General features: G+C 37.0%; 1 protein-coding gene across 2 annotated transcripts in view; it reads right to left on the reverse strand.

The window, feature by feature from the left end:
• spata20 (spermatogenesis associated 20) overlaps window positions 1–25,684 on the reverse strand; it is a 135,172-nt gene that overhangs the window by 57,767 nt on the left and 51,721 nt on the right. For both annotated transcript variants that reach the window (XM_088599338.1, XM_088599339.1), the window contains exons 14-15: window positions 20,452–20,651; window positions 5,914–5,994 (exon numbers count right to left, since the gene is read on the reverse strand). In XM_088599338.1, the coding sequence (XP_088455464.1) occupies window positions 5,914–5,994; window positions 20,452–20,651 (281 nt within the window). The remainder of the gene's footprint in view (window positions 1–5,913; window positions 5,995–20,451; window positions 20,652–25,684) is intronic.

A 25,684-nucleotide genomic window follows, 5' to 3' on the forward strand; every position in this document is an offset into this window, starting at 1 on the left:
CATTATCTTCATATCCTTTAGATCACAAAGAAGCTGATAATTAAGAAATGGAAGGTGAATTTAACTACCTACACACTGCTTAGATCAGACCTCAAACCGAACAGCTGGACAAGGAAGAAACTGTTTAATCATGCCGCTGTGAGGCCAACTGTGACTTTGGAGATTTCAGTGGTTGTGATGGGATAAAACATGTCAAACCCTAAATAAGGTTTGCAAGACAGCATTTAATAGATCATGCAGACTAGTGGCAAAAAATGTTTTGACAAGTGCAAAAAACAGTGTATCACCCGGTAAAGACTATCCCTGCTCTCAAATACGTTATAAAGGCACGTGACAAAACAAATGAAACTTCAGTATAATGGAGCTGTTATTATTCTAAGTTGATGTATGCCATAATAATAGTAGTTTGTAGATTTAAATCAAAGCACAAGACAGTGCAGCAGCCCAAACATTTTGAAGTGTAGACACCTGTGGGAGATATGAATGGTTTACTACCATCATGACACATCACAAGATAATATTTATTCCAGTCAAAGGTGAAGGTCAAATCAAACAGCCTGGAAAGTGAAACTAGACAAAACTAGAACTAAATTTGCTAACCTTTATCAATCAAAAAGCCTTGTTGCTCAGTCAGAATTTTGGCTTGTAATTTTTTTATTTCATTGGAATAAAAATGTTGTCATTACAAGAGACCTTAATTATTAATATCTAAAAAGCAGATGGACTGGTGGTCACTGTAACTACAAAAAACCTGCATTTATAACAGTACAACTTTATAAATAGCATAAATTTATAAATGTATAAAGTAGCACTCAGGGTTTGAACAAAACAGTGCAGTAAATTTAAACTACAGCAAAAGCAACATAATCCTATGTCTTTGTCTTCTGGAATGGAATTAAGCCATGATTATGACCACATCACTACTATTTCTCCAATTATGCCATTTAATTGATTCATTTTCTGTCTAAAACCTACTTCACACAGGGAGAATGCTGTAAATGATCACAGAGTCCAATTACTGTCCCCTGGCTCTTTGCCAAGGGACGACTGGCGTAGTGAAAGACAGAAAAGTCCCACTAAGCCTCACAGACAGCTTCTCAGATGGAAAAAATTCCATGGATACCTACACACGATAGACAGTTTCTCAAATGGAAAGGATTCTGCTCTATAGTCAGCTTTCTTGGAATCTGCAGGAAATCTCAAAACTTGGAAATAAAAGTCGAGACTTAACTTTGGGAAAATTGGGAAGTCAGCTTGTCTGTATTTCGGATGTGTTACCGTGGATATTCTCTGATATTTAGTGATGTTGACAAAAGTCCAACTGTATTATTTTACTGGGGAAATAACAATTGGGAGCTTTTCACAAAACCTCTCTTTTTGCAGAGGAAAGTCCTGAGGACAGTACTGGTTTTATACATGGTTTCTCAGCTGGACATTTACTTTTTATCCAAGTTAGTTTTAATTTAATTAATTACAGTCTTCTTTACTTTGTGTCTTCATTTCATCACAGGTAGTAAATGGCTTGATGTTATTGAATAATAATAATAATAATAATAATAATAATAATAATAATAATAATAATAATAGCCATACTGCTGCAAGAGAACAGTGGAATTAGAATCATTCCTGAACTATCTGGCAGTGGACACAGGACTCCAATGCATTTGCATTTCAATGCTAAATATTTTATTGGGGGGTTAATTTAACAATAATGTAATTGTGAAGTGCATTAAATCCATTTAAATTATTTATTTTACAAGTGTCTGCTTGTAAAGCTTGGACTCCAGCTTGGAAATGTTGGAGAAATGTTTATCTCAGACAATGATGCTTAATCAGTGAGGTCTGCATGTGTAGTAATTACCATACATTTCTCTGATTATTTTCATTGTGTTAGTGCACCACAGTTAAGTTCTAAATTTGAGACTGATGAATACATCTAAAAAACTTTCAAGCCAGGTTGCAGAACACTGAAAATATGTTTTTAAATTAAAATTGATACTGCAATGTAGATACTTAGTGTTTTCTAAAATGCAGAAATTTGATGATAAAGGATCGAGGCATAATACAGTTTCTTAAATGCATGGTAGAAATCTCATAGCAGTCTAAAATTAGTGCTTGATACCATGAATTTTCAGAAGGCCTTCACTGCTGCTCTACTCATTGCTGTAATTACATTGTAAGTGCTTGAAAAAAGTTACTCCTAATGTTCTTTGATAGATATTTTTTCAGAAAATATACTTTAAATTTTGTTTTTGAGATATTTCTCTATCAAAATGAACAATATCTCTTCAAATTCTAAATGCAAAGCTGGACTGTATTCTTAGCTGTCAATTCAAGTCACTGAAAAATGTCAACTGGAAAACTCGAAAACTTCCCCCAAGGAAGGAAAATCGGCCCAGTTTCAATTCAGTTGAAAATGTTCCAGGAAACACCATTATTATCTTCCAACACATCACTGTTGACTCCCGTTTTAGAAGATGAAGTACCAAGAACAGGGCCAAAAGCACACCGGTGTCCTTAAACTACAGCTCCAAGTATGAGATTTTTAAAAATCTCAAAACAAAGCTTCCAACAACTAGCACGTCATCTTCTGAAGATTACCAATCACTTGGCAATAATTTAAAATTCAGCATGGCTGGTACAGTATATGTTACCCCACTTTTTTAGTTTTTAACTATTAAAATGTCATACCTGTTCAACCTGCATTGACATCATACTGTATGTGTGCCTTTTGCATTGCTAGTTTTAAATGTAATTTCCAAATCAGAAAGCCTAGCGAGTGGCACAGTGGTTAACATTCGTGACTCTTAGCACCGGGGCCCAGCGTTCAATTGCTGCAGTGTTGTCTGTATGGGGCACAAACACCAAAGTACTCCCACATACCCAGGAGAAAACCAGGTGCTCTAGTTTCATCCTACAGTCCAAAGACAAACGGTCAGCAACTTATGACACGTGTGCTAGTAGGTAGCAAGCACTGAGATTTTACATGGCACACATAAAGCAACCCAAAAACTTAGAATTTAACCCAAAAATTGGAATTTTAGTTTTTTGTGGGTGTTGGTCTGCTGCATTCGTGATACTGAATACTTTACGTAAATCAGACTACATAACTAATTGCCAGACTATGTGGTAATCAGTTACCACCAGACCACATAAATCCAAGGATAGCCTATGGTTTGATATCGAAATAAGAGATAGAATCATGGCCACTGCGCTACATGTCCATATGTAAACTGGACAGACAATAACTATGCAAGTAGTTTCCAGTCCACTCTTTAACCTTACATCTTTGCCATAACATAAACTGGTAGCTTCTGAGCAAAATTATGTAAATACGCTAAAAAAGTGTTATACTGTATGTATGGCTGAAACACCTTCAGCTGAACAGTTGGTGTTGTTGCAAGCTAACCCTTACAAACACTGTCACAGCAATGTCATGGACTGTTTCAAAAGAAATGGAAAGAAAAATATGGTTTTGTGGCACAAGGAGAAAGGATTACCTGCACATTATATAGTGAAACTATAATAGAATGCACAGTGTTTCTCCCGGAGATTCTAGAACACAGTAGGGGAATGTTATTTCACAAATGCATTTCTTCTGTCTTGGATTGTCAGATTGTAAAACAGTAAAACAATTTAATTTAATAAGGGAATGTGATATTAATAAAAAAATAAATATAATACATAACATGAATATGACTGTATAATGCTGTATATTACAAAATAAATAAAGAAATTCTAATACTAAAATCAATATATTAAGTAACGTGCACTGCATTTACCTTTTTATTAAGTGATAAATAAAAATCAGTTTTTCTGTACAAGCTACAGTGTACAGGGTGCAGTGCCATTCTGTACGAGCTATGTGGAAAATGTCTCACACTAACAATAATAATATTTAACCAAATGTGTTATATAAATTCTCACTTTCACTACGATAAAGACCTAAGTCCAAAAATACATTTTTATACACCAACATTGCACAGAAGACAAAAACAGTGAAAGAAAGAAAAGGAGAACCAATGAAAATGAAATAACAGGATGTGGCAATGTTGAAAAGTGTCAGAAAAGATTTAGTTATACAATTGAAAACAAAGGTGGTTTTAGCTCACTCTGTAGATTGATCTAATCATTGGGAGCTATAAGCTGACGTGACTGGAGGCCCGGAGTCAGTAGTTGTTTGCAATGTTTAGTTTCTTTAAAAGTACTACAACTGAAATTATAGGAAAGCACAGAGAACGGCAATGAATTAAATAAAATTGCTTTCCCAATTAAAGATATTTAACTTATACAAGTGAAATATGTCTCTTACGTATAGAGAAGGCCAAATAATTTGAGGAATTATTAGAGGAGGTGCCAGTGATAAATCTTATAGTACAATGGCATAAAAAGGTACAGTATATGACCTCCACTTCCAAGATGGCAAATACAGAAACCTGAACCTGTGTATACATAAAGAAATTTTTAAAGATATACATAAAGAAAAAGATTTGTTGATAACATTGAAAAATAATGACTTTCTACAATGTTTGCTTTATGTTTTATGCTCTTGTGATTGTTATTAAAGTAGCAGCTCAAACTTTTTAAAGGGTTCACAGAATATAATAGTAATCAGTAATTTCTTTAAGCTAATACTGTATAATGTTTTTCATCCAAAATGATTACACATAGGAAGAGATTGACTCCACCTACCACTTGAATTCCACCAAGAGTGGAATTTAACCAGGACCCCAGTGTTAACAGCCCAGGTCTTATGAACATGGCCATGGGATCTTTAATGACTAAACAGGGAACCTTGGTTTAACAGGACTAACATAAGGATGTCGGTCAGCATGACTATGACATCATCTTTGCACCTTTATACATTATATTTTAAGTAAAATAACATTCACCTATGAAAATGTAGGTCTGAAGACAATTTGATTAAGTGAGGTGTATGTGAAATGTTATCATCCACTAGTTGTACTCTCTCAGGGTTCCTAACTGATTTCTCAGGATGGAAACAGCTACAGTATATTTGGTATTTTACTGACATACAGTATGTTACAATATTATACTTGATGATGAAAGCTTAGAAATAATGTTAGGAAAGATGTTACATATTATTGTAGTAATCAGCTGTAGTTGAGAATCATCAAGTGTTGAACTTGTTGAAACTTAAGATTAGAAACTGTATATATAGAAATATTTTTGATTGTGATATTCAAGCATGATAATTGCAAAATAATTACAAAATAACATTTATAAGTGGGTGATAATTTTTAAAATTAGATTTTTACCAAAGTATCTCAAATCATGCTACATGACCTATGTATGCCACAAAAGCACAAAAGTAGTAATCGCAAAAGAAAAATCAAAAGAGAGCAGTCTCAGAGCTGTTCTAGGCTGCAGGTTGGCCCTGAAGCCTACATTTACACTAACCCACCAAGTGCTACAGATGGCCTTTACATAAGAATATTTGGTTTGAGGAAGAATTTCAAATGATGTGGCTACCTTATTATGCTGCTGCTAGTGTGTGATGTTAGGGGAAAGGAAGAAAAAGAGGAACCTTTTTCTATTGGAAAAAATATTTTTCCATTGGGGGCCATAGTAGTTTAGTTGTGCCACTGCCTCACCTCAAAGCTCAAAGTGATGATTTGCAAATCAGTGGGGCTCCATATCTTCCACACACCCTTGTAATGAGCTTCTCAGACACCATCAGCCCCCATACTTTTAACAATCTAGGTCAGCCCCAGCTAACACAAACTTCTAATGATGTGCTATGATAAGGAATAGTCCCACACCTTTCCTCTGACCCCTAATCTGCCAACTGCTCTCTTCTCCTTGTCAGTTCTCTTCTCAGAGTCAGCTCTCACAATGTCGGCAGTATACCCATATACTTAGCAGACGAGACAAACCTGCTTAGACACTCACCTTGTGGGGCACAAAGTGTTCATTGACACAGGTGAGCAGGCGCATAGTGTCTTCGGAGTCTGGGCAGCCACAGATAACTACCTGTCGAGAGAGAGTGACAGAGTTAGACTAGGTGTAAACAAAGGTTAGGTTTTGCCTCAGTGTCCCTGTAATGAACCTAAAAGGTTGGCAGGTGTGTTCTGAGAAAGGCTGCCCTTTTCTGACCCACCAGCTTGTTATATCTGCTTAGTTCCTCTGTCTGTGTTGAAAGCCATGTATGTAAAAGTGCTGACAGATGTACATTCAAACTGTCATTTCTTTATTTACTTTGTATACAGGTATTTATGAAGTAGAAAATGTCAAATACCATACCCATTTCTACTCATTGCTGCTTACAGTTTTGTTACACATTTTTATTTACACAGCCCCCAAACTTCAATGCAAGGCCCAGTTTAAAACCACTTCAGGCCATAATGAAGGCCACAATATAATGAGACACAAACTGAATGGATGTGCACATACTGTATATTGTCCAGTGTAACCACTCCCTTATTGTATCAGAGTTGTCAGGCTTCAGTATACACCTACTGTAGGATAATAATGAGTGTTTCCCAAAAAGCTTTAGCAAGCTAATAAATATAAAATAAAAAAATATATTGAAAATAAATATTTTGTTTTGAGAATTTGATTACATGGAACAACATCAAGATGAACATTACATTAGGAGTATAAAGTTGTACATGTAAATATTTCACATTCAGCAATGCAATATTTCTACTTAACCACAACGTGGAAGGTATTGCTGGGATCTGTTCATTTACCCTCCATCAAAAGTCATACTAAGATAAAAGAAAGTTGACTTGCCTTAGCAGCTCCAGCAACTTAAAATACATAACAAAAGACAAGACCAACACCCATAAACATACTATAAAGATCCACTTTTGCCACATATCAAAGAACAGAACAAACATCATTAACAAACCATAAAAATGTGAAACAAAACCTTTCTGAGGCCATACTGTATATAAGGAATGAAAACCCTTTCAGGGTGTCTTTTCTGTAGGGAAGATCCAGAGCGCGTTGCTGTTCTTATTGAGCTCATTAAAGCTGAATCTGCACAAGACTGTTTAATCTACAGTACAGAAGACTAGACTAGACTTCTCTTTGTATAATTCTTCATCGCTGCTGTCTCAGCCACCTGGGCTCTAGCATCACCTCACTTGTGTATTGTGATGGGGTGCAGCTTTTCAGGGTCATCAGATAGCTTTTCCAGCAACTTCTATCTCTTAGTCTCATCCAAACCAAATACACCAAATGAGTAGCTTTGTGTGTTTTGGTCCCACCTTGTGCCCTGTGTTTTCAGAATAGGCTACTGTACTTGTTGTCATGCCCTTTGCCAGCTGTAAGTGGTTTTCTGATGATGGCTGAATAAAGAACCATGGCATTTAAATAGTATGACTTAAATGGCTGGGACAACACTTATGCATTAACATGCATAAAACCGCAGGCCAAACCATGTAAAAACACCATTTAAACTGGAGTTGGAATCGTATTTAAGACTCTCGGGATTTCAGCACTCAAAATCGTGTTTGCCTGACCTAAATTTACCTTATTCTTCCCACATAAAAGCTGTAGCAGACAAAATATTGATTAAAAAAAGAGATTAAGAAAAAGCCACTCGAACCTTCCATGATTTATTTTAAACACCATTTTCAGTTAATAATATACAGTATATGTGTTTATGTACACATTCACATATTTATGTTGATGCTATATAATTTAGAAAATATAAGTTGTCTTGTGGAAAACAGGAGGGTGAGCAGTCTTAAAAAATGAATTACATTCTTTCATTTTGTTACTGTTTCTCAACAATACTTTATATTTCACTTAGCTGCTGCAAGGTATTTGAAACACATTTTATAATCACACACTGGGGATTCTTCTCCTTACACTGCCTTTGAAATTGCTCACTTTCCTTTCATCTTTCGTATCTTCTACAGTATATAGACTAAAGTTATTACATCTTCATTCTTTACTTACTGTATGTCACTCCAGTAAATGCACTATTGTAAAATAGTACAAGATTGCCATTATAAATAAGAGTTTTAATTAAAAATATTGTATGTTTATATTCTTCATTTGTGTGTTTACCACTCACACTCAGATATATGACATAAATGAAGAACATTTTTTAAAACATTTTTGATTATATTGTTCACTGTTTGAGTCCACAGAGGTAAACCCACACAATCAATGTTATAAGCAGACATGATCATGAGCAGACAAATGAATGGCAACAGGTAAACTGTATGTTTTTTAAAGGTGCTATTATAATGTTTCAGGCTCTAACTGGTTTATTTGGTCACATGTGGAAATATATAAATTACAGTCTGGTGCTTTAGTAGATAACCCCACAGTAGGTGTGTCTGTAGGTGCACGTGCTTCTGGTTAATCACTGAAAGTAACAGAAGATCTTGCAAGTGCATCAATTCAGACAGCTTCAAGGTTTTACAGTTCTCAAACTTCTAACCTACTGAACATATGCGGAATATTCTGATTTACTGCATCAAAAGTAGTTCTTATTTTAAGCACAGTTGCATCAACTGCTGCTGGTCACCTCTGCAACTAGTATTACTACTACTAATAATAATAATTTAGTATAAACCAAGAACTTACTAGCTAACCTTATTAGTTCAGCTATTAAAAGTATGCTGTATGTGATATTATTGGCAGTTTATCCAATCATGCTCTTTCCTGGGTTTCATCAGCTTCAGGTCATCACTCATTACAGCACACAGTGCCAATGACTGGAGGGAGTTTCAAATGTCAATTTAGGTCAGTTCATATGTGAGGAAGCTTTTAGTCCTCAGGGTGGCTCGATATTGACTGACATCTGACATCTGTGTTTGCAAAGCTGAGTTTCTTGTTTTATGGCTCAGTTTAAGCTGATTTTAAACTGATAAAAATGATCAATTGTTTTTCTTAACTATTGTGTTCAGCACCTCTGACAGTGTCCATTTAGCACCAGTTCTGTGTACAGTATGTTAATAACTGCACTGCAATGCATTGTGTTAAATGCACTGTTGTGTCCTTTTACGTTGTAAATGAAAGATACGTACATTCACATTTTATATATAGCATATAAGCCTCGTAGAGATTATTCTAAATGATCAGGTAGATTTGGAGGCTAAAGGTCAATTCTGAGGATCAACACATTAAGCAAAGAGTGATCTCAAGTCTTTTCCTTGAGGCTGTTTGTATTCCACTGGGTTTACATCAGGTACATGGGTTGGCCATTCCAGTTCGTTCATTAGAAAAAAGCATATTAAACATTGTGAAATATGAATTCACACAGCTGCCACACAGCTATTTATCATATACAATAAGAGATCACTTTATTAGCCATATACAATTTCTTGCATTAGGAATTTGTCTTGTCACATACCCCAGCTTGCTCTCTACGAGACACACAGGCACACAGATGGGGAGAGAGAAGTTGGGGGTCAGAGCGCAGGGTCAGCCATTTGTTCAGTGCCCCTGGAGCAGCTGGGGTTAAGGGCCTTGCTCAGGGGCCCAACGGAGTAGGATTCCTCTGCCAGACGTGGGATTTGAACCGGCAACCTTCCAGCCATAGGCAGAGATCCTTAGCCACAGTGCCATTGCTCCTCCCTATAAACAGTCACTGTACCCAATATTTCTGCATATGTCATACACTAATACATAATATCATCTGTAAAATATACCTGTAAAACACAATATATTGCCATAAAGTCAAGAAATGAAATGCTATCACTTCAACATTAGACAAACTTTACAAGCAAGAAGTTTTATTATTAGATTAGAAATAATCTGCATTCATACAGTATACTGTAAGTAGTTTTCTTACAACTCATCAATAAAACCCTTCCTAGTACAACCTGACAGAGATGACAGAGGCACTTTTTTAATGCTTCACCAGCTGCAGAGATTGTTTGAAGTTTCTTCATGATGTGAGATGACATGCAAATGAGCAGATGAGCTGAACATCCACTCCTTGTTTTTATCCCTCCTCATGTTCCTATTTGTACTATGCTACCTTCAAAATGTCAGCAGTTTCCTCAATACTGAAATTGTCTTACACAGATTTTCTTTGGTTAAAAGATGATAGTTTGTTTTAGCCACATTGATAACTTTTTTGGGATGTAAAGGGTATGTGAAATATAAGATATTGATATAAACAAAATATGATCTTTTGTATTTTAACAGTTATATTCCAAAAATACTAAATTCAAGAATTTCAAGCAATCCTTTTCAGAAAAGATTAAACTTTTTGTCATTTACAAACTCTTCAATTGGTAATGGAAGATTAAACATAAAAAGGAATAGGCAGCTCTAAAAATATATATACAGTACATTTAAAACTGGAAAACTGCTGGTTTGAACCTCTGGTTTGAGGCATCAAGAGATAACTGCTACATATCCTCTTTTGTACTATTTCTTCAGAAGTTTGCTCAGTCTCTTTTATGTTTTCAATAACAAAATAGACAGTGTACAGTACGTGTTAGCTGAGCTGAAATACTTCTCATGAAACTTTTTAGTAATCAGTTGCCTCTACAGTGAAATTTAACTTTAACTTTAACTTTCTCTCCAGAGAGTTCCAAGCTCTGGAACTCTTTGCCCAAGGATATCAGAGAGTCACCTTCTCTAAACTCCTTCAAATCCAGACTCAAAACCTTCTTCTTCAGAAAAGCCTTTACTTAACTGGTTCCATTCTTCACCCCTCTGCTCTTCTTAGTACCACCTTCCACGGTCTCCTCTATTGTTATTGTTGTATTGTTGTAATTGTAATTGTGTTTTATCTTGTGAAATCTTCTTATTTATTGTTGTAGTCTTCTTATTTATTGTTGTAGTCTTCTTATTTATTGTTATTGTCATCTTGTAAAGCACTTAATTCAAACATTAAGTTTCCATTTATAAATAAAACAAAATGAGTGTATGTGTGCAAACACAGTCCTTTCTTAGACATAAAGAGTGGTTTTCATAATATTTTAAAATTATGTGAATACGTAAAACTACATGCTGAACCCAATATCTTGTTCTCCTTTATAAATATTTTTAAAAAACAAACATTGTTATAATTATTGTAGGAATAATCAAGCAATCAGAACTCTGATGAGTCAGTTCCTAAATAACAGTTTAAAATCCCTTGTAAACTTGATTAAATCAAGGAGAAGAAGTTTTCACGAGAGCTGTTGTAAATGAAAAAATTAATTTACGGTAGCAATTCAGTTCAGTGTCACCTTTTCAGAGGCCACCTTTTTTCTTTCACTCCTCAGTCCTCCTCTATGACCAGGGAGGACAGCTAAACACAGACCAGATTTAACTGCTCTAACTGAAAGAGATAACATCCAACCACTCACCACTCTTCCCTCACTTTCCTAATCTGAAGATGAAGCAGAATGGCTTTCACACATTCCTAATCTACAGCGCTACTTGTCTTGCTATTTATCCCAGAGTTTCCGGCTGTCCCATTTTTCCTCTAGCAATCTGGAAGAGAGCTGATGCTAAAGACAAATCCCCAAGTTGCCCAAGGATTATTTTTTATGTTTGTCCTTGAATGGTCTCAACTGTCATGCAAAAAAAAGGAATCAAATTAACAGGACCCTAAAATCTGTCATGAATGCTATCCCATGAGAAGCTCTCCAACAGCGTAAGATTGTTAATCCTTTGCACAGCAATACTGGCACAGCAAGTGAGAAGACTCAGCAGCGCAGGGTACTCTGGGATGTGGCAATCAGACAGGGTTTTCTCATGCTGGGGTCTGGGGACACCAGTGTCCTTGTGGATTTTTCATTCCAGCTGAGCTCTTAATTGCTTACACCAACTCAGCTGTTTAACTCAACTATGCTCTTGATTAAACTTTTTTGTTTTGATAGGATCTGCAATTAGCGTTACCTCTGTACCAAGTGCTGGGTTTCTCATCAGCACTCTGTCAGTGAAGATGTGTCTGGTGTTTACACAGCTTTATTAGGAGAATACATAACTCCTACCTGTGTCTGTATGCCATTAAATCGGTAACTTGTTAAGGCCTGTTTAGGCAGCTGTAGGGAAGTAGCAGTTTATTAGACAAGTTGATGGGAGACTGGACACATTATTGAATGCTAAGCAACTGAGCAACTGTACCCCTGAAGTGTTTCTGCCACAAAGGATTGAAGAATCTTTGTTTTTTAAAAAAAGGGTTCTAATTAAGAAAAGTCTAATAAAGAAAAGGAGGTCTTTAAATTAACAAATGTTTTACGAAACAGTGGTAGAAATTAAAGATTTCAAACTGTTTATAACAAATCTTCTAAGCTATTGGTGAAGAAAGTTTGAATGGCATTTTATTTTCCATACATAAAGATAAAACAATACAAAATTAGAAAATAATCATTCCTCACCTACCACAAACCGATATCGGAAACCCAACACCCTCAGTAGTACTGCCAAACTCCAAGTTTCTATATAAGGACCCCTAAAATACAGAAAGACTACAAGAGAAACCCCATGCAGCAAGTTTTTGACTGTGTCAGCAACAACACCACTGTTCTCCACTCTCACCCTCACACATGATTTTAACATTGAATATACTCTGTATATATAAATAATCCTTATGTGTCCAAACATGTTTAATAAAGTACTCATAGCTCACCCTGAACAAAAGGTAAAGGAAACTATCTTCATAAGATATGGTCTGTGAAGGGTCAAGTAGAGTGTTAAATATATTCTTAAAACAAAAAAGAAAAATGGAGTACAAAAAAACTGAGTGGTCTAAATTTACTTTACTTTACTGATACAACTACAAAGTAAAATGACATGGGTCAGTGAGTTAATCACCAAAAATGACAGGATACTGTAAATTGAAATTGCCTGAGTAATTTTAAAATGTTTACAAGATTTTAAGCCATTCTGAGCAATATATTCCATACAATTTTGAATTTTTATTCTTGGAACTATAACTCGTTCAAGTGAAAAATATGGGTGGTTACACAAGTTATAGAGCAAATTTGTGGAGTTCACTGTGCTCTTGAATCTTTGAATAATAACCTCTCAGTGCTGTCAGTGATGCAGTGGTCCTCACAGTCACACCATTTGCCTATAGATGCAAGGCAACAAGGTTCTCCATTCCACCCACGCAGAGTAGCAATACAGCAAATCAAATCCAGCTCAGCCCTGGATAAATACTTCCGGGCAGCAATAACAGTAATAACAATATGGCCACAGATGATATAACCGCAGGGTTTGGAAAAACCATAAGAATGTTTTAGAGAGCCATTAAAGGGAATATTACTTCTATATTTTAAGACTTCTCAGTCCTATTAAGATCATTAGAAAGATTTCAAATGAACAAAAGCCATTCTGTCCATCTTACAGTACCAGGGGCACATTATCTATGTATGCAATGCATGCACTGCATACTCTTTAAGCTCTTACACAGAAACAAAGAAAATACTATTGCTACTTAACAAACAAATTAATGAAAATATCAGATCTGTAATACTGTATTGTAACGCTTACGGCCGACAGGCACTGTGTAAGAGCCGGCTTACCGGAGCGGTGACGTCGTCGCCCTTCCCTGTGATAGCAGGACTACAGCTACTGGGCTGTAGAGAGATCTCTCTTTGGCTCACCGGGCTGGGTCCCTGCTGAGTGACGCGGGAGTCCTGGGTTCGAGCCCCCGACAGTGGGGGGCCGACCTTGTGCGGCAAGGGCGCCCGCCTGAGCCCCGGTTGCATTACAGTATTTTTCCCAGAGATAAGAAGTAATGATGCTTGTTTACTTTCCCATTTTTTTGCGATACACTGTGTGCTAGTTCCATAGTGTCATCTGGTTGCTTGGGCAATGGTACACGTCTAGACTGAGCTCTGCTTTGGGTTTGTATTGCAACTGCATGGTGAAAATCTACCCAGTGCACACAATTGGCATGCAATTGAATCAGTTAGAAGAAATAACATCAAAAGTGGTGACAGCTCTATTGCCATCTTGTGGATGATATGTTGAGTGGAACTAGAAAACATGTAATAGTACTTGGTGACATTTTTATTTTGGAATTTTGAGAAAAATATAAACTTATTTAAGAATGTTGTCAATCCTTTCTAGTGCAGGACAATGAGGAAGAAACATTAAGAACCAAACCTGAAATAAGAGAGCAGGTACAAAAAAACAGGAAAAGAACTTTGACAGTGAAGAGTTAATAGAATTCTGTTATAAAGGCATTGCCTGGAGAAGGCTGCTTTGCTGTTTTTTGTAATATGTGCATTAGGTCAAGCTCAGTACAGTTTAACCACACTTTCCTAGTGAGGCTGCTGCAGTGCTATGAATAACCATCAACTTCCTCAAGCTTCTTGAACTCCCTGTCGCAGGAATATCCAGTGCTGTAAACTGCTTGCTCTAAATCCATATTTAATTTAATATTTAGAATTTCAGAGAATGTTCTCTGAAACATTCTAACCTGTTTCCTAAAGAGCCTAAAGCTCTGCCTGGTAACAAAGGATGTAATCAGCTCAGTAACTTATTTTGATCATGGAATATAAACTGGGGAATGTACCACTGTAACACTGAGCTGCACTGTCCTTTTCACTGGTGCTGTTCCTGTATGCATACATAATAAAGCTCACTGCTCTCATTTAAACCAGGACCTGGGTATGACTTTTATTTTAACAATTTTTGCGTCACTGACAGGATTCCCAGAGGCCGAAGGACCCCCGATGATGGGAGAGACGGTCTGAAACAGCACCTTTATTAGAGGTAAGGACTCCTCTTTTCTAACAAAATTCCTGAAGTCTCTCGTCTGCTGTTAGGAGGAACTAGACACTCTCGAGGAATTGTGAGTATTTGAGAGCAAGAGCTTGGGTAATCCCGTGCTCCAGGGAAGCAGTCGACCGGGTATTTCAAGAGGGTTATCCCCAGGTGGGGCACCTGAGATGAGATAAGAAATAAAGGATGTCCCGGTAGCGGTAAACCCAACAGGTTGAGTTGGTGTGAAGTTCGGCTGCGATAAACCCAACAGGTGAAGTGTTGGCAAACCTTAAGTGAGGCAACAAGCTCTTCTGTGGTCCATGTCTTTTTTATGCTAAAAAGGCATGTACAGTATGTGGAATAATCCTACATACAGTAATTTAAATAATTTAAACACTTGCAAGAGCAATGAATAATACCTAGAAATTATACCAGTAGTGATGGAATGTGTAGCAGGGTTATGAAGTATATTTTGGGCATAGGGTCTTAAGAAGCCCCTACTCTCTATGACTCTGTCTCTTTAGAAAAATAAACTGTAGTTTTCCCTTTCTGGTAGGCAATGCAAAAGACTGCATTTTCCAGGGAGGCAAGTGAGAGCTCATTAGACAGGAAATGAACAACACCTGTCAGAGGTATACCTCTCTGGGCTTAAAAAGGTGTGGCTGACACGGGAAGCCTGTCTTTGGTTTGAAAGGATTTTGAAGATTCTTGAGTACTATTTTTTCCTAGCTTTGTGGGGTTTTTAGAAGAATTTAGAAAAACAATACTATGAAGTTAAAGTGCTTGTAAGTTTTGGACGTGTAGGTAGGGCTCCAAAGAGGGAGTTACTGTAGACTTCTGTTTTGGTTTTTTATTAAAAAGGCTGGCCAGAGTTTTTATCTGGTCTTATACTGTGGATGCAGCATCAGGACCCTAGCTGGTTGTGACCAAACCTCCCCCACTCCCCAGAGTGTCACAAAACATACAGTACCATTGAGAGAGAGAGAGAGGAGTTTATTTGCTACATGAACATGCACATTTGTATTTGTATTCGGGCTCTGTACAGACATGTACAGTACAATAGGTGTGGATGGTGTGGATCTCATCAATTGATGATAAGTCCGATCCTATAATTCTCTGTGCCATTGCCACAACCCTTTGTAGAGTGACTGTCTTTTCCATATCACACATTGATTCAATGACTTAGGATGCTTTTTGTGATGCTGAGGTAGAACGTCACAAGTAGCTGCTTCCCCTTACTGCATTTCTTTAGGCCAGTGGTTCTCAAACTGTGGTACGCGTACCAGGAGTGGTACGCGGCGTGCCCCCAGCTGGTACGCCATATGACCCTGGAACTTTGTTGTGTGTGCTGAAAAATCGGGACGGGTTTTCATATTTTCTATTTTAAGACTTGTCGAGTACGCAGCCTACGTACTACAATACAGCGCGTGCTAATACTTGAGTGGACACAGAGCTACAATGTAATTCTATACCACTCTATAGGAATGCGTGCTACGAACTAAGTGACCAATTGTATTTAAAAAAACCTCCAGTAAATAGAGAGGTAGGAGAATTAACGTGATTTTGGAACAATGCCAATGTTGTAAACACAGGAATGCGTAGAAATGTGTGCTAGGAACGCTAGTAATCTTGTGAGCACAGGAAAGCATGATAGATAACAGAAAAATATTTAAGAACTGTTCTAGGTTAATTTGAGAAACATACACCAAGCGTCTCTGTGTTTCGCTCCCATGCGCATGAAATAAAAACTTCTTTTAACTTCTGAAACGGAAAAAGGGAAAAATGCAAGCTTGCGGATTGCTAAAGCAGGTAAGCCCCACACTATTTTTGAAGAACCTTATTTACCGTTGGCAAAAGAGCTGACACGGATTATGTGTGGAGAAAAGGCTGCTAAACAGCTCAACCTGCTGCCCCCTCGGAAAGACACAGTCACTCATAGAATTATTGAAATAAACAATAATTCGCTCGTTTATGTTAGATACGAGTTTGAGGGTACGTCCCATGAGGACTTTCTGTTCTGTAAACCGCTACCAACAGGAACTACAGGAGAGCACATATTTCAGCTTTTGAATGAATTTATCAAAGAGAATGGCATCGACTGGATAAAATGCATCAGAGTTTGTACAGACGGTGCTAGAGCAATGACAAGCTGACACGGTGTAGTTGCACGAATTAGAGAGGTTGCTGCAGAAATGAATCGGCACATTGCAACATCCACTGCGAAACCTTTGCCGTCAAGAAAATGCCTGAGGATTTAAAAAATGTTAAAGACTCTGTTGTGAATTGTATCAAGGCTCAAAAAATGAATTCACATCTGCTTTGCTCAACTAAACAGGCTCACCCCTCTCACTGAAATGGTGCTTTTTTATTGTTTATTTTTATTTGTTGTTGTTCCTGTTTTTTTTCTGTAAAGGGCTTTGAGAAGCCACCTTTAAAGGCGCTATATCAAATCAAGATTATTATTATAATATGTATTATAAGTGTGTGTGAAAGTGTGCGCACACGCGTGCTCATGTTGGTCATTGAGAATTTCTGGGGTTCCTATGAGAAGATTACTTGTAGGTGGTACTTGGATGCTTTGGTTTGATCAGGGGTGATACTTGGTCCACAAAGTTTGAGAACCACTGCTTTAGGCACTTCAGAAAATGGAGGCGCTGTTGTGCCTTTTTCAGACCAAGCGAGGGGGGTGGAGTTCTGCAGTTGGAGGAATCTGAAGCAACTGACAGTTTTCACTCTTGAGCTCTCAATACTGACTGGGGGCATGACTTCCTCTGGGTCTCCTGAAGTCCAAAATTAGTTATTTTGTCTTGTTGACATTCAACATGTCAGAGGCAGAGTGGCCAATCAAGTGGTGCGAGGTCAAGAGAGGTGAGGCGAGGTGTGAAACTGGGTTTTCTATTCTACAGATTTGTAAAACAACTGACCATTTGCTGGATTGTGTAAAGGGGTATCAGACCTCAGTTTGCATGAATCAAGGCAGAAAAGGCTGAGACAAGAACATTCAGATGACCAAACACAGAACTGGCTTGAGGTCAAGAGTGTGGAGAAATTTTATATTCATTTTGTTTCTGACTCATCGAATCCAAAAAGATTCAGATTTACATAATTTACAGGAAATAAGATTTAAGACTTACAGAATTACAGAGACAGACACAATCACCACTAACAATATAAAACTATGGAAGCATCCTAATCTTTATGGCAGTAGTTCATTCTATGCAAAATTGTGATAAACTCAGATGATCTACAAGGAAAAGGAGCAATTAAAAGTATTTTTCTTTTAAGTTAAAAACACCCTCATGCAATGCTCAGGCTGGCGAATGTTTGTCAGTTTTAGCAATTATGACGAATGAGAGGTTGCTGGACAAATGGACTTCTGTTTTCTATAGAAATGTCACAAGAAAATTCTTACTACGTTCTTGTATGTTATTTTTTTTCTGATGTATACACCCGTTGCATGCCTCAGTGAAACAGTCATGGCATGTACTGCTTCTTAACAGTTTATTAATCCAAAGATCTTAGCCAGCCAGTTCTTCAAAGGTTTGGTAGAATTTACTTCAACAAAATGGCCCTGCAGATCTTCAGCCACCCACCACCTTTTGTGTTAGAAGTGCTTCTTCAACTCACATCACTGCCATAATCTGAAGAACCACATCATCACTGCAGGAGATGCTGGAGGTCTCCCCGAAACAGACTTTCATGAGGGGTGTGTGAAGTGTGATCACACTTAATATCTTGCTTATCATGTGGATATAATTATATTCTTGTTAATAAATACACAAGAATATTAAATGTATAAAGAATACAGGACTATTCTTATGTTTCTTTGAAATATATTTATAGAATGAATCACCCTCAGCAGGAGAGAACCTGCTAATGGTAGCCTGTGGTGCACCCACACAGCTAATGAACTGATGGGCTGCAAACTGGATCGATCTATGAGCAGCATTAATTGAATTAACAGATTTTTGTTAGAATCTATTTGACTATAGTCATCTTATCCTCATCCCCTATTATCCATCTTTGCAGGATAAATGCAAGGGTTGCAGAATGGAGATAATTTTTAGGAGAGAATAGTTTGAAAGCACTGATAACAAAAGGCACATTGTTCTGTCTTTCTGATAAACAGCCCATCTTTGAAATATACTGGGAAAAAGTGTTACACTACACACATGTGTTCCCTGGCTGTGATTACAGAAATGTGTCTCAAGCCCTGAACTGTTTCAACCTGCACCTACTGTACTTAAAATACACTTTCACTTTCAAGCCTTAACTTTCATTCTTATATCCATAACAATACATCCCACAATACATATATTTTATTTTACCACTAGAACAGACCCCTCAGGATGGCCACAGGCAATGAGCTGTTAGTACACAATACAGTAAAAAGCCAGGTGAGAATATGGTACAACTGAACTGCATTGCAAAACAATTCTGTGAGACCCACTTACATCACTGCTCTTCTCAAGCTGTCATGTAAAGATAATAAAATGTTTCCAATAGTAAAGAATATAAGAATAAGAATTCCAATATTTCCTTTAAAGAATTTTCTCAAAGACTCAGAAAGATCAAGTATTCAGCGACTGATTTCAGCTGAGATTGTCTTATCAGTCGTGCTCAGTAATTTCAATCAACACAATGAAAATAAAACACAGGCAAATCTAAAAATATAGTGAGCTGAACTAAAAAACTAAAATGGGGAAAGAAGGAGACTTCTCCTTTAATCAAGGAGATGCTGGTAACGTGCCTCTTCTGCATCTTAGTGCTATGCCAGGCTCTTCTCTCTGGAAATCGGTCTAACAAGCTCACCTGCTACCCGTTCAACCTTTCACATGCCTCTTCAGCATGACAAGGGAATCAGCTGAGACTGACACTTTGTTTTATATCCAATACCAGCTCCTCAAAATACATTTCCTGCTGTAAACCAAATAATTGTTTTACAAGTTGATGATAATGATGATTTTAGAGCTTCTCTACTTCATCCTGTGCATGTGCAGGTATCAGGGAAATGCAGATGCATCTGCTTTGAGGTGTCTCTCAGTTTGATTGCTTCCAATAGCTTTTATCTTTTTATTTATTTTAGGCATATCACCAAATTTGCAGACTGTAAAATGCATTATGAAGAAGTAATTAAAACAATTGTTTAATGCTTGGCCATCACTGGAACTGGCTCACTCTTCTTGATGATGTACCAGCTGAATTAATTCTGTACTTCACAGATATATATTTTTCTGTTTATGTAAGACAAAATGCTTCAATACTTATTTGGCAGTGCTTCACCATGCAGTAAGACAATGACCCAAATTAAAGAGCTTATCAGGAGTGGAAATTCTTAGACCAATTCAGAATTAAATCCACTTAAGTATGATTTTAAATGTTGAATGTATGTAAAGTGAATGTGTCCTGATACGTATAGTCACTTGAATTCAATGGGTTGATTTCATACTGGGTTTGATACCTTAAACGCAAAGTATATATTTTGTTTTAATCTGATCAAATCTGCACATACATTTGAATCACCCACAAATACATAGTATTCGCTTTAATCTCATTATTGCAAAATAGACTAAAGTCAAATAAAAGTGTGACTGTAAAGCAAAAATAAGTTTTTATCTTGCTGTTCCAAATACTTTTTTAGGGCACTGTACTTACATAACACCTGAAACCATCCTTTAAAGTATGCCTTAACACAAAACAATACAACTGTTCCTCTCCCACATTTAAACTTTATGTTCAGGCTTTCATGGGTTAAAAATGTTTCTGTTTTATGAATATAACTGTAAACATGCATGCGGTCAGTACCTGTCTGAGAGTGTGGTGGTGTGCCATCAACACTCGGACCATCTCTGGCAGGGCAATAGGCACCTTCATGAGCCTGTCAGAGAAGGCTGCCAGGATCTGCTGTGAGCGTTCTTCCCACTCTGTCCTGCCCAGATAGTGAGATAGTCTCAGCAGGTTAGAGGCAGACACTGAGTTCGGATTGGGCTCTGCTCCATCTTGATCTAGAAAAGACAACAGACAGAAAGGGGACACGTCAATACCAGCCCTGGACAGCAGAAGTACTGTGCTTATTGACTGAAAGATTAATACTTTGGACACTCAAAGGCAGAGCTGTCATTGACGATACTCTTACTGATAGTCTGATTAGAGGGGGTCAGTTTTTACGTGACCTACCATAATCAAGATGTTCTCTTTTGTTTCTGCATCCTGGAAAGTAGGGGATCCACTCCTCGGCTGGAGATAGCTATCACTGACACTGGAAATGCCATAAATCTGTCAAAATGAGGATCAAGCATTGATTCTGAAATTTGACTCCCTCTGTTGGGCAAAGACCAAATTGTCAGACTACTCCCATAGGTTACTGCCAGGAGGTACACATCCCAGAGTGCATCCCTTTACTTTCACCCTGTACCATGTACTACATGATTTAACTGCTAAAGCAATGCTGAATTGCATGGGTGGATACTGTAGTAAATTTCTGAAAAATTAGGGAATAAGTAAGCATAACTTCTCATTCACTAACCTGTAATAAACAATTTATAAAGTTGGATATTTCTTGTTTTAAGGTTGTTGCATTAAAAAACCAATACTATTCTGCACATGTTCTGCATCTACACAGTCTCCTGTGTGGGCTGCTGACAGCACTGTGGTTTTCAAAGCCTGTCTGGCTAATCGGATCGACAGGCTGAGTGCTGGGGAGTGTTTTCGTGCTGTGCCCAACCCATTAGTCTGGGTTCAGCACAAGTGTTGCAGTTGAACCTCACTGCTAGAAAATCCACTTAAGAGAGGCAGAAAATTGGTTGTTTGCATTTCGGAAAAAGATGATCAGGAATAAAAGCTTTTCTTCATTGTGGGTTGGAACATTTCTCAGATTACTATTGAAATGACATGAACGTCCTCATTTCAGTCCACAGGGGGCATCAGTCAGGCTTTCAAAATGAACACACAATCCAGTCACATACTGTAGATTGGCAGAGTTCTGTATTTTAATAAAATATAAAACTGTACTATTATTTATAAAATAAATTTCTGCAGTTGATTATGTGTTTGTGGGGCACAGGCTGGTGCTGCACCGACAGGAAACAGCTACAGTAGGAGCAGTTTTGTTTGTTCTCTGTTTTGTTTTTTTTTGCAAACTGTTGAAATGTTTTCAGCTTTGGGTTTTTCTCAATTTCAAAAACACAAATCAATAAATGAAAGGAGTGAAAAAATGAAATGGCGTTGATTCTGGAACTCAGTTCTAGTTGCTTGTAGGGACTGAGGGAAAATTTACTCTCAGGTGACTTCTGTTTTCTTGCTTCCTCTGGAGTAATCCAAACCAACAGCAATTTCTAGCAAGACCGACAAAGATAACCGAGTGCCCATAAAATACAATTGCAGGGACAGGGTGTACATACCGCACAGTGGAAGCATCTCCACAAATAATCTAAAAGCTAGAAAAATAAAGCAAGAGGGTACAGACAATTTAGTATCTACAGTATATGAAACTGAAAATGAACTAGATGTACAGTACAGTATGCCATAGACCAACTAACGCTGACGTGGACTCATGCAGTCTCTGCATGATAAGATCAAGAAGGTATGTAGCAAATATAGTGTTATATTACTGGGTGATTTCCACTTTCCACATATAAATTGGGATATCATGTAATGAAATCTCTGGAAAATTAGGACCACAGTATTGCACCTGATGATGTAGATTTTGAATCTTTAAAGCCTCCAGTCTAAAATTAGTGTTTATAGTTTATAAAAGAAAAGTAGACTTGAAGGAATGAGGCCAATCTTACAAGTGCTGAACTGGGATGAACATAATTTTCAAGGCTCGAAAACAAATAAGGGCAACTGTAAATAAAGAAAATGACCTAAATCTGTTATCCTAGTCATTCCTAAGAAAAAAAGGCAAAACAATGGCATTTTAAGACAATACAATTCGATCACATGAGGAGAATCTTGCTTAAATAACGTACTTGATTTCTGGACAGCTGACAACACAAAGGTACAGTATATGGAATTACATACAGTACTTTGATTTCCATAAAGCGTCATAAAATGTTAATACTGAAATTAAAAATTATCCTAGGTAATAACAATGAATGGAGAATCAGTTATTGATCAGCACTCCAATATGATTCTGTGCCCATGAAACATGGCTGCCGCTCTACAGAGAAACTGGGATGATACAGTACTTAGTGTATGGATGGGACAGGAGTTATGGATATTATTTCTAGCAGTACTCTGTGTACTTTCTTCATTGGTTTGTTGTAATAGATTCTTAAGATTCTTATTAATAGAATGTATTCTAAATTGGCACAGCAAAACTGATACAATTAAAATTGCTAATGAACTTCAATTATACTTGATTTAATATGATGCAAAAAACTATCCTACACAAATCCCTCCTCACCCAGTCCCAGGAGTACTCCCCTCCAAGTTCCTACTGTATCTAAGGACCCCTCATATGCTGTCAAATAGGTACAACAGAACCCTTGATGTAACAAGGCTTTGATTGCAACAGTAGCAGCACTACAAGCTTCCGCTGTCCCCCCACTGGCACTATGGGTCCTAGCAGTCAAACATTTTATATTAATTATACCAAAATAGGCCAGCGTCAATTGAAATAGACATAGAGGCATCATGGTAGAGCATTGGTTTAAGTACTATAATATACTGTATATATACAGTAGTCAGACAAGTAAGTTAATAAGTTTCTCTATCATTTCTCTAACATTGATAGTTACTATTTGTCAAATCCAAAACAAGCCTTTACAGTACAACATATATAAACTTTCTATTTTGCAGACGAAATTAACTGTAACATCTCATCCAGGCTGTGAAATCTGTTTTTCTTGATTAACTGAAAGCCAGTGAATTAATTTGTTTAGTACATCTTTCATGTTTTGTACAATTATTTGTTTCATTGAAAAACACAAGCTAAAATAATTGATCCCTCACACCCATCATTTGCTTATGGGGTAGAGGAGGATAGGACAGCAGTGTCATAGGAAAACAAAGTGCAAAGCCAGACAAATACCCCACTCTCCCTCAAACACAAAAACAGGAGTTAGGTACTGTATATCCAACACATAGAGAAGCTACTGTCACACTGTTTAACACTAAGAACGGAACAGGAAATACTAATTTAAATTACAGAAAATAACTGAATGTTAAGAATAACCTGAAACATAATCCATCATTATTTTGCCATTTTTTTAATAAGGTTTTACCTCAATGAACCATACACATACCGTTTGATGAAACTTGCCAATATAGCAAATGTGTCACTGTTAAAGAAGTCTTATCTGCATGGAGGAGGCATTTCTGCCTCCAAGAGGACTGCTGAGTGAGACGGAGACCCTGCTGACACTACCAACAGGGATTGCCAAGAGTTGATGTCTTCTCTTTTTGACATGACATATTTTGCAATATTATTATCTCCTTATCTGTATTGTACAAGAATATTGTTAGCCCCTTATAAAATGCATCCTGTAAAATTACAGTACTCACAAGAAATGAGTTATGAAAGTACTAGATCTTTAAAATCTTTAAAACCATCCTGCTATGAACAGCTACTTAAAATTAACAACTTCATGTGTCGATGCGTTACTTGTAGTTCTTACTTTTGTTTCAATCTTTTTAGTTCTTTCTATTATTCTGGAAAAAACAAGAACTATAGTACAGCAGACAACTAGCACAATCAACATATTGACAGGATAGCTATAAAGAGTACTATAAATGAGTTTGAGAGAGTATGGAGGACCAAACCTGCCAAAAATAAAAATAAATATATAAATGTCCAAATTAATAAAGAAACAAATTGTACACCTGGGCTCCCGTCAGTGCATATTTCAGTATATGCAATTGAATTGCTATGTTGAGATGACAGTGAACAATTTGCAGAAGAATGCAGCACAATGACCTAATGTAGAAAGTGCTCAATTGTTATTGTTGCTAGATAGTACGGATTTTACAAAGATGTTTGCTATCAGGTGTCTCTACACTTTCTCATTGTGTTCTACTGTACAGCTAAATGAATACCATCTGATCATGTAGAGTGAGAACAGAAGAGGGTTCATTATATCCCAAAATTTAGTTTCACGGCATAAAGTTGGAGCTGGCTGATGTGTTCATCTACATTTTTAATGCCTAATTATTATCCCTAACAGAGTTTCTGACTTATATTGATCATTGGACAATAATAGCGAATAATCTGAACACTGGATACAAAACATTATTTGGATTTCTAAAATTACAAGACTTTTAGTTTCAAAATATGACTATTATTGTGCATTTTTTAGTAAGGATTATTTTATCAACCTTTCGAAATTGCTCTTTGTGTTTAGGTTTATTATTAATTCATAGCTTATTTTCATTATAGGACCAGGCAAAGATTTATTTCATACTGAAAGGAAAGAAAAGAGACACAACATTTTGCTTGGAGAGCCTTCTTCGGATGTTTGTTTTTCTGTACTTTTATATGAACAGACAAACTACAGTTTTCAGATTATGATTAAGAACATCAGGTGCAGGAATGCATTTGTCCGTTTGATCCAGAGAGAATTTGATGTGCACACAATTATTGCAGGCAGTTAGATGCCAACAACTAACTGTTAGTGAAGCAGTGATGGGAAACTCAAATTGATAAGGTATGGTACAGCTAATGCTTTTCAAGCAATTGTCTTGAATTTGGATTCTCAGCATTATTCAATAATAACATTAGTTTTTTCTTGTTTCCTGGTTATCTGTCCAGTCCATTTTCAGTAACCCCTTTGCTCAATCAGGGTCATACTGATCTGGAACCTATTACAGAAGGCATAGGGTGCTAACAGTATACAGGCTGCACTTGATACTTTTAAATTTAAATCTTTATCTTTAAAAGACAATTTAAAAATACCACTTAACCTAAACAACATGACTTTGGTGAAGGAAACTAGGGTACCTATGCAGACGTGAGGACACATGCAATCTCCACATAAACAGAGCCAGGGTGTGAATCACAACCACAGCCCTGGAGTTGTAAGTGTGCTACCATACAACA

The sequence above is a fragment of the Lepisosteus platostomus genome, chromosome 11, assembly GCF_059453375.1.
Source record: "Lepisosteus platostomus isolate fLepPlt1 chromosome 11, fLepPlt1.hap1, whole genome shotgun sequence".
Classification (NCBI taxonomy): domain Eukaryota; kingdom Metazoa; phylum Chordata; class Actinopteri; order Semionotiformes; family Lepisosteidae; genus Lepisosteus; species Lepisosteus platostomus.